We start from the raw sequence: 9823 nt of genomic DNA, 5'->3' as shown, positions 1-9823 counted from the left end.
TGCTGTTTCATTTCACCATCTTTGTCACCACCACCCCCCACCCCACCCCCACCCCCCGAGTACCAGTTGCCCCAGTATTGACTGTGACTGTGACTGAGACTGGGAGATGAACCCCAGGCTGTCAGCATGATGGGGCGATTGTAGCTCTTACTTCACCTCCATCTTCTAAGCCCCACAGGACCACAGCTGGGATGGCAGAGGTGACCGTCATGAGATGGCAGAGGTCGTTGATTTTGGTGCTGGGACTCTGTCCAACTCTGGTGTCCCTATGCTCTGCCTGGTCTTATTAGGGTGCATTAGAAGAGCTGGAAGGCGAATGCTGGGCTCTGCTCCTGGGGGAAACAGCTGACCAGAGTGCGACAGAGCCAGGCCTTTCCACTGCCCAAGTCAGTCCAGCCGTTTCTCTCATCCAAACGCTCTGCCTAGTGAGGCCAGGTTCTGAAGGGCAGTGACACCACCTTATAGGACAGCATAGTATAAAACATCAGTTGTGAAAGGGCATGGAACTGTGCATGTGCCTATAGTCCCAGTACTTGGAAGACAGCAACCCCACTGTCCACACCTAGGAGAGCCTGGTCTGCTTACCTGCCTTTGCCTCCCGAGTGCTGGGATTAAAGGCGTGCACCACCACTGCCCGACCCTTTTCATCCTTTATTGTAACTCTGCCATCAACGTCTGTGTAAGGTTTTGTTTCTCTTGAGCTGTTCTAAATGTGCTTGTGAACATACTGAGCTCAGCTGCCACTTTCCCAGGGTTTTCATTTTCTCTCCAGCTGCTGTCCTTTCCTTCTACGACTTGGAGCAAAGGCCTGGTGCTATCAGAGCCCACCTCACCTGCCACAGGCGTCATGTGAAGCCTCCGTATAGACTGAAGCTCCGGTGGGCATTGGTGGCCCACGCCTTTAATCCCAGCAGTCCAGAGGCATAAGTGTGGGTCTTCAAGTTTGAGGGCAGCCTAGTCTATAAGAGTTCAGGACAGCTAGGTCTACATAGAGAAAATGTCTCAACAAAGAAGATATGACGTTCATGTAGAGCCAGCCAATTAGAAGCTCTCAAACCCCATCATCGTGGTATCACCTCCCCAGTGTCTGAAGCTGTCCCCTAAGTAATGCTAAAACCTTGGCTCCAAAGTTATGGTGTTAAAATGAGACTTGGGCTTCGTGAAACAATCAATGACCTCTGAAGAGGTTCCAGAAAGCACTTACCCCTTCCCACCAGGTAAGAAGCAGAGAGGCCTGAGCCAGGAAGCCCTTAGCAGACACATCAGCAACACTGTGACCTAAGTATATGGAATATATGTGTTGTTTACAGACCATTTGGCCTTTATCTGAATCAGTCTAGGGCACAGTCTCAGATTTTTAAGGTTTTTGTCCCGAAATACCCATCATTCCATGGTGTTCAAGGTAGGTGGGAGCAGTCAAGACCAGGGAGGAATCCAGGGACAGGTGGGCTCTCCTGTTTCTTCCTTTCACTTTGCTCTGGGCTTTCCTCATTAAAAGTTATTAACCGAGCTGGGCGTGGTGGCGCACGCCTGTAATCCCAGCACTTGGGAAGCAGAGGCAGGCGGATTTCTGAGTTTGAGGCCAGCCTGGACTACAGAGTGAGTTCCAGGACAGCCAGGACTACACAGAGAAACCCTGTGTCTTAGTCAGGGTTTCTATTCCTGCACAAACATCATGACCAAGAAGCAAGTTGGGGAGGAAAGGGTTTATTGAGCTTACACTTCCATGTTGCAGTTCATCACTAAAGGAGGTCAGGACTGGAACTCAAGCAGGTCCGGAAGCAGGAGCTGATGAGAGGCCATGGAGGGATGTTTCTTACTGGCTTGCTTCCCCTGGCTTGCTCAGCCTTCTCTCTTATAGAACCCAAGAGCACCAGCCCAAAGGTGGCACTACCCACAAGGGGCCCTACCCATTTGATCACTAATTGAAAAAATGCCCCACAACTGGATCTCATGGAGGCATTTCCCCAAATGAAACTCCTTTCTCTGTGATAATTCCAGCCTGTGTCAAGTTGACAAACGAAACTAGCCAGTACACACTGTCTCAAAAAAAAAAAAAAAAAAAGCAAACAAAGTTATTAACCACCCAGAGGTATTCCTCCAGTCTCTGGAGCTTGGGATATGCAAAGGTGAGTGGGGATGGAAGTTGGGAGGTTCAGGTTACCTGGGTCTATCCCGGGGCTAGAAGGCGTTCACCGAGGCTACAGGCCAGGCCAAGTGCTCCATGACTGACAGCAAACAACCAAGCCCAGCAGGGAGATGGCCACATGGCCATATCAGCTCCTCGGCAAAAGCCTGTCCAGGGTCTGGGAGACAGGACTCATGGCTACCCTGCCCATCTGTGGCCATTTCTTCTAGGAGTAGATGAAATACTTGGGCCCAGGCTTCTGTAAGCCAGAGGCCATTGGACAGACTGTGAGGTAACAGCAGTTTAAGGATCTCACTAATGTTTTTTCCATGCCATATGGAACAGGGTGACATCACTGTGTCTATTTCAAGGACCCAGGACTATACCAGGCTGTGCTGATACCTATTACATTCAAAATCACAGGTCAGTGATAGTTGAATGAGGGCAAACTTCTTCAGCAAGAATTCTGCCTCTTTAGGGATAGGATAACATATACTGTTCACCTTTAAAAAGATGAGCTCGCAAGGCGGTGGTGGCGCATGCCTGTAATCCCAGCACTCTGGGAGGCAGAGGCAGGTGGATTTCTGAGTTTGAGGCCAGCCTGGTCTACAGAGTTCCAGGACAGCCAGGGCTACACAGAGAAACCCTGTCTCGAAAAACCAAAAAAAAAAAAAAAAAAAAAACAAATCCAAAAAACCAAAAAAATAAAAATAAAAAGATGAGCTCATAGCCAGGTGGTGGCACACGCCTTTAATCACAGCCTACAGGAGGCAGAGGCAGGTGGATCTCCAAGTTCCAGGCCAGCCTGGTCTTCAGAGTGAGTTTTAGGACAGGCAAAGCTACAGAGAAACCCTGTCTCCAAAAGAAGGGAGGAGGGAATAGGCTGGAAAGATGGCTCAGTGGTTAAGTGCACTGCCTGCTCTTCCAGAAGACCTTCTTCGTTCAATTCCCAGCAACTACAATGGCAGCTCACAACTCTCTGTATCTGTAGTTCCAGGACAGCCATATGTCCAAGCAAAACACCATTGCACAGGAAATATAAAAATAAACACGTTTAAAAAAAAAGGAAAGATGAGAGTTCAGAGCAAGCTCCCGCCTGTGGCCCGTCCACATGGGTCCCGTGACCAGCTGAGGGGATAGAAACAGGCGGAAGGCCACAGAAGAGGACCACCGCATCCTAAGACCCCACAGCTGGCTACATCCTGTGGACAATTCTTCTTGGAATGGTCAATGTGCATGCAGTTCTCGGAGAGGCCTGGCCAGCCGAGCTCTGTGAGCAGGAGGGGGAAGGAGTGCTTAGTGCGTCAGAGCTGACACTCCACAAGGATGAAGTAATTCCTGGAGGCCTCCACGTTCCTCAAGGTCCCGACAGAAGTAGGCTTGAGTGTGCCACTGAGTAAGGATCAGTAGAAGAGGCCAGTGAGTTCAGTCCTTGTCTCTAGGCCACCAGGACAGCATCCAGCTTACTTCCTATAGGATGAATAAATACATGGTCCAGGCTCAGCACCAGCAGGCAGTGTCACAGACAAAACTGTCCAGCAGAGGGAGCCAGTCACAAAGCAGGAATCCCCCAAACCTTTGCCCAAGATCTCACCTGCTGCCACAGAGGAAGAGCAGGTTCTGGACAGCAGGCACGGTGGAGTTAGCATTCTGGCCAGTAACCAGATGGCGGTCCAGCACCACATGCACAGCATCAGGTTCGCTGGCTACGGCAAAGGGCACAAGCCTTAGGTACACAAGGACTCAGCCATACCCACTCCCACCCACTGGGGAGCTGTGAACACCAGGGATAAGGAGGAAAGTCTGTCTGCCTGAGTGAACCACTGGACACGGATACGTAAGACTTAAGGTACCCAAGACACAGCAGGTCGCCTTACCCATCTAAGTGGAGGGGCACCAAGTTGGACTCACCACTGAAGCCAGCACCAGAGTCCTTCACAAAGTCCTCTACGATCAATGGTAGGCGGGCAAAGCCAGGTGCTCTGATGAGCTCGTACACAGAAGGCTGCAAGGGCAGGGCCTGAGTCAGACCAGCTAGGGGCTCTACCCAGTCCAGTGCCCTGCTGTCTGAAGGATCAACCCCAGGGACCAGGCAGGTCAAATCAGAGCAACGGCCTTAGCTACTACATGGGGAGGTAGGGGTGATGGCAAAGTTCTGTCATCTTTTGGGGACTAAGCCACTAGGGCTTAGAGTGCCTGGCTCCCCCAGCATCAAGGTGACCAAAAGGAGCTGGGCTGGTATCCTCTGGAAGGAGTCCCTTGGTGGGTTCCATGATGTCAGGTAAGGGGCGGAGGCTCACCCCAGAGGGTCCAGGGTGTGCTTGCCCTCTTACACCTAGCACACATCCCCCAGGCACGGAGAGAACTGTTCTAGCAGCATAGGGAATGACAGGTCACAGTGCCTGTAGGAATCTCCTCCTGATTCAGGCAGGGGTAAGAAAACAACATCAACAGGACACTGGCTTGTCCACAAGGTACTCACCCCTGTCAGACTGTAGCCCTGGAACACCCAGGACCTATCTTCATTGGTAGCACAGCACAGGGCAGCAACACCATGGCCAATGGCACAGATGGGTTCTAAAAGCAGCAGAATACTCTAAGGCCCTGTATGCTATCCTGGGTATGGTCCCCTCCCAAGTGTCCCCTCACCGAAGATGGATGTTCCAAACTAGCCTAGAGCCCGCACTGCCCCCGCTTTGAGACATGTACAAGCATGCAGAGCTCCCAGTCTGTGTGCCAGCCACTGCTTCAAACTGCAGCGGAGCCACTGGGGGCTGTACTCCTAGGGGGACACCCTGCTCTGCAATGGGGCTCCCTTGGCTTTTCTCCATAGGCAAGTTAATGGCCAGTTCATTCCCACTGCCGAGGTGGCTGGGAACAGTTACTGCCTGTCTCAGCCTTGAAGACCAGCTCTCACCAACAAAGGACACTGTGTGGAGCCTGTCTGCATGCTAGTCTCTAGTGAGCATCCTGTCCCAGCCTACAGATGTGCTTATCACAACAGACGCTGCCCATTCCCACCAGGAATCCAGACAGCATCCTGATGGGCCTACCATGGAAAAGGCTAAGAGTCCATGGTCCCCAGCCCTCTCTCAGCCTGAAAAGGCCCACAGCACACTGACTGACAGTACACACACATTATGTTGTGCACATGATCAAGAGCAAACTTATCTGTGTGCAGCTCAGAGCCACTGCAGTCCTCACTTCCACCCGATGGGCTGATGAGATCACCAGGCATGCCCAGTCCTGACCACTAAACCCGTACCCAATATCCCCTCCACACCCCCCTTCCGTGCCTACAGCCTCCCTGCTTCCATGCCTACAGTCTAGTCCCTGTTACCCCATGTTTCAGCCACTCCATCCTGCTTCCCACCCAGGTGTCTGCCCGCCAGCCTATTCTACAGTTTCTGGTCACCCACTGCTCTCAGAGCGGAAGTGTTGCAGTATTCGAGCCAGGGACCCACTGCTGGCAAGGTCAGCCAGGGCGCCAGGACAGCTGGGAATCAGGAGGGCATGGTACCGGGCACCTAGGGGGAAAACACAGGTCAAATAAGGGCACGGCCAGGACACAGAGCCCTCCACAGGAACCCGTAGAAGTCACCAAGCACCACGTTTCCAACCTACCGTCTATGGACTCAAGCTTAGCAGGACTGGCATATGCCTTGAGGCGGAAGTCTTGTACCCAACGTGCATTGTTCTCAGTCACATCCACAAAGTCCATGGCCTTTCCCTAAAGAAGCAGGGTCAGCACTGGGATCTCCCCCACATTTGGGTGGCAAGGAACTCAGAAAGACTAACAGACTTAAAAAACAACCCAGGGCACAAACACCCAACCAATACACACACTTGCCGGGACCACACAGCACTTTTACTGACTGGCTGAGGCAGGAAGCCTCCAGTGGCTATGGAGAGAGAAAGATCAAGCACAAAGACAGCCCAGAGGGCCAAACCCACAGTGTGTGGAGCCCAGTGCTACTCTATGCTGAGGTCTTTCCACACCCTGCTCCTCCCCACCTAGTGTCCAGTCTCCTACTTCTAAAGTAGCAACAACTGTCCCACCCAGCTCATGACTTCAAAACACTCAAAGTCACAAAACACACAATACACACTTGCCGGGACCCATTTATATCACACGTCCCCAGGACATATGCAAGAATCAAGAATCTCTCCTATTGGGAGCAAATGTGCAGGACCCGCACACTAGGGCCAAGCCTTCTCTTTCATTTAAAGATGGCCTGCAAAAGGGCCAGCCACAATGAAAAAAGGAATCTCCCTGAACACATGTAGTCAGAGTCCAGGGAACTGGAGTGGTGACTTAAGGCTGCCTCCAAGATTGGCAGTAGAGGCCCTTACCTAGAGGTAGCTCCCTCCTGGCCCTGTAACTACAGAGGGTTCTCTACACTCTCCTAGCCTCAACCCAGGAAAGGAGATCATCTCAGGGGTTCCCTGGAGAAGGGTGACTACTCACCCCTGGGGTGGCCACCTGTAGGTTGAAGGCAGCACTGGCCAATGTGAAACAGTGGACAAAAGACTGAGCTGACACACCTGCAAGAGAGGATCCAGAAATGCGAGGGCATGATAGGACCAGTTGGCCCATCCTTATTCCTCAGAGACTGCTCCCATGCTCCTGGGGGCCATCCTGGTCCCAGAGCCAGCCTTAGGGCAGTCATTTTACCACCCCAGGGCCTCCTCCCTGGGTGCAGGACAGCAGCCATTCAGCTTCAGGAATATGTCACTGAGAGGACCTGCTCAGAGGTCCACAGCATGTCTATTATTTTACCCAGCTTCGGCCACTGGACCCCGAGAGACCTGCAGGTACTCCAGTGGTTCTGAAGCCTCCCAGGACAGGCTCTCTGCTTGACCTAACGACTCTACCTTCAGGCTACCGCTCTTCTTAACTGTCCACCAACACCCGCTACACCCTTGGCCGCATCCTACCCTTCCCCACTACAGGTACTTCCAAAGGGAAACATTTGGCGCATCCGCTTACAGATCCACCAGGATCCAAGGTCCCCAGAACCTGGGAAGTGCAGCAGGGAACAGTCAGAGAGGTAAAAGCAGCAGGAGAGTGGTATCTAAGGCACTCCCCATACCCAGGACATGTTCTGCCCCTACCATGGAATTCTCAGCCCTCTTCTGCCCATCAAAAGTCCTTCAAAAACAAAGCTTGCCTAATTCAAAAGACTCCAGGTATGGTGGTGCACTTTTGATCCAAGCACTTTTTAAATTTTATTTTTATTTATTTATTTATTTTGGTTTTTTTAAGACAGGGTTTCTCTGTGTAGCCCTGGCTGTCCTAGAACTCACTCTGTAGACCAGGCTGGCCTCAAACTCAGAAATCTACCTGCCCCTGCCTCCCAGAATGCTGGGATTACAGGTGTGCACCACCACCGCCCGGCTCCTAGCACTTTTTTGTTTTTTGTTTTTTGTTTTTGTGTTTTTTCGAGACAGGGTTTCTCTGTGTAGCCCTGGCTGTCCTGGAACTCACTCTGTAGACCAGGCTAGCCTCGAACTCAGAAATCTACCTGCCCCTGCCTCCCAGAATGCTGGGATTACAGGCGTGCGCCACCACCGCCAGCTCCTAGCACTTTTTTAAAGACAGGATCTCACGTAGCCAGTGCTTTCTTTATCCTCCTGCCTCCAACTCCTCCTACACTAGGCTTTTGGCTTATGGATTTTGTTTTCGTTTATATTTTGAGTCAAGACCTCACTGTGTACTCCTGCTCACCTAGAACTTGCTATATAAGTTCCAGACTGGCCTCAAACTCCTGGGGATCCATCTGCCTCTGCCTCCTGAGTGCTGGGGTTAAAGACAATTTTTAGTTCCTCAATCTCTTACTTTCCAACTCTCTCAAGTTAAGGCCTACCTAGGAGCAGCTGCAGATTCTCTTAACCCTCTATTCTGGGGAGGAGCAGCACTCTCAGGCCTCTCTCATCACCACATGGGACGCTGCAGTGTGGAACCCAGAAGTTCATCAGTCCAAGCGTCCAAGGTACCCTCGGGCTCACACCCACTTGCAGAGATTCAGGAGGGAAACCCGGGCCGCGGCCCTAGGCTCCACCTCCCTCAGTGACTATCTCGGGGCAGTCGGTTCCCTAAAGACCCGTGAAGTAATCATCTGTTCAGTGCCCCAGACACACCCGGGCAGTCGGAACCCATATGAAGCCAACAGACCCCTTCTGTGTGAGGGTCCCTTCTATGCAGTTCTTTCGAGCAACCCCTTTCAGGATCGCTTCCTGGAGTGCACGAAGATAAACCCAAGATTTGGGGGACAGAGAGGCAGAAAACATGGGCAGAGAGTACCAAGCCCTTGCGGCTGACCCGGGGGAGCGGGGAGAGGGCAGGGTCATCTCTACAGTCGCTAGCCATCCCTGTCTGCCTGCGCCAAAGAAACAGGTGCAGGGTCCCAGAATCCCAACTCCACAACGTTGAGCCCAGAGTCAGGACTGCAGGCCACTGAGCTACACGGCTGCCCCGCGCGCCTCACCTTCGGAAGCGCCGCTGGCCACCAGGAGACAGGCAGGCCTGCTTGGCAGCCGCTCGGACGCCATGGCTACAGCCCAGGCTGATATTTGCGCGAGGGATGGGATGGGGCGGGGCTCGCCTGCAGGGAGTGGAACGCGCATGCGTAAGGTACGCAGGGCGGGGCTCGCCGGCGGGATGCAAGGCGGGGTTGGGTGAAACAACGCGGAACTTGCTGGACGATGTGGGCAGTTTGCGCGTGCGCAAGGCCTAGCGGACGAGACGCGGGCGGGCGAGGGGCGGGGACGGATGGGGTCTGGGCGTGGCTTTGCTGGCTTGGGCGTGGCTTGGCGTGGCTTGGGCGTGGCTTGGGGCGGGGCAGAATGCACCAAGAGTCCCTGAGAGATCTTGTCTGACTGAAGGCAACTGGTACAGCCTTGTGGCCCCAGGGCACATCTCAGCCGAGCGCCGCAGGCCGGGTAACGTTACTGAGCCACAGGGCTACTACGCCTTGGGCCTTTGCCCGCAAGTTGAACCTGGCTAAGTGTGTCAGGGAACGAAGACTGGTCGAGCGGGCAGGGTGAGGGGCACCGAGTTGGGTCGCATTGTGGGCGGGTCTTCCTCTGCGTGTTTGGGAAGCTCCAAAAGATGCCTGGATCCTTTGAGTTTTGTACGTACCTATAGAGGATGGAATGCCACTTCCTGAGCTGTGGACGCCTCTGGGAGTTGATGTTGAGTTTCCTGAGGAAGAGACTAGATTGTTTGGGGAGATCAACTTGTATCTAAAGTGACTTAGGTTGTACTGCATGACTGGGGCTCCTGCTGGGGCCCCTAGGGAAAGGATCCTGGAGCCCAGGGTTCTGTGCTGTCTGAGTGGTGATGTTTGAAGATTCACAGGCCGGTGGTCAGACCACAAGCCTGACCCAGCTACAAGGAGAGCCTTCAGGAGCTGTAGACTACCCCATCCTTAGTAAATCCTAATCTGTTGACATGAAGCCCAGAAATTGAAGGGGTCAGATTAGCCAGTGTCCACATACATAGTTCCACCTTTGTGCTGCCTCCAAAGTAACATTAAGGCATCAGAAACGGCAGAGCCAGCAGTAGGCTTGAGTCTGGAGGAGGAAAGTATATTTAATTCAACGCCCAGGTATTAGATAGAGGTTTTGTAAAGAGACTACCATTCCAGCAAAGTGTCTGGACAGGACAATTTTTTTTTTTGGTTTTTTTTTTTT

The 9823-nt window shown here is 52.8% G+C and overlaps 1 protein-coding gene across 2 annotated transcripts; it reads right to left on the bottom strand.

Annotated features, from left to right (window-relative positions):
• Nucleotides 1-2047: 2047 nt before the first annotated feature.
• Gatd1 (glutamine amidotransferase class 1 domain containing 1) lies at nt 2048-8721 on the bottom strand. Of its 2 annotated transcripts, XM_052195490.1 has the most exons (8): nt 8617-8721; nt 6597-6673; nt 5753-5858; nt 5548-5655; nt 4611-4705; nt 4040-4133; nt 3723-3834; nt 2048-3598 (listed from the first exon to the last, which is right to left on the bottom strand). In XM_052195490.1, exons 1-8 carry the CDS (start codon nt 8678-8680, stop codon nt 3592-3594), a joined length of 663 nt encoding a protein of 220 aa, XP_052051450.1. In that variant the 5' UTR covers nt 8681-8721; the 3' UTR covers nt 2048-3591. The 2 variants fall into 2 exon arrangements, with proteins under 2 accessions (XP_052051450.1, XP_052051459.1); XM_052195499.1 differs by lacking the exon at nt 2048-3598 and having other exon boundaries at nt 3719-3834.
• Nucleotides 8722-9823: the final 1102 nt, after the last annotated feature.

This window comes from Apodemus sylvaticus, chromosome 1 (genome assembly GCF_947179515.1).
Source record: "Apodemus sylvaticus chromosome 1, mApoSyl1.1, whole genome shotgun sequence".
Classification (NCBI taxonomy): Eukaryota; Metazoa; Chordata; class Mammalia; order Rodentia; family Muridae; genus Apodemus; species Apodemus sylvaticus.
The sequence above is the reverse complement of the archived record's forward strand: the minus strand, read 5'-3'. Positions and strand labels throughout refer to the sequence as shown.

What these genes read in the sequence shown, in the direction of transcription:
- Gatd1 (XM_052195490.1), bottom strand. Translation starts at nt 8,680, where the DNA reads ATGGCGTCCGAGCGGCTGCCAAGCAGGCCTGCCTGTCTCCTGGTGGCC. An exon ending in ACACTTCCGCTCTGAGAGCA is followed by an intron (nt 4,706 to 5,547) that starts GTGGGTGACCAG and finishes TGCTGCTTTTAG; the next exon opens with AACCCATCTGTGCCATTGGC. An exon ending in AGGGCTACAGTCTGACAGGG is followed by an intron (nt 4,134 to 4,610) that starts GTGAGTACCTTG and finishes CTGCCCTTGCAG; the next exon opens with CCTTCTGTGTACGAGCTCAT.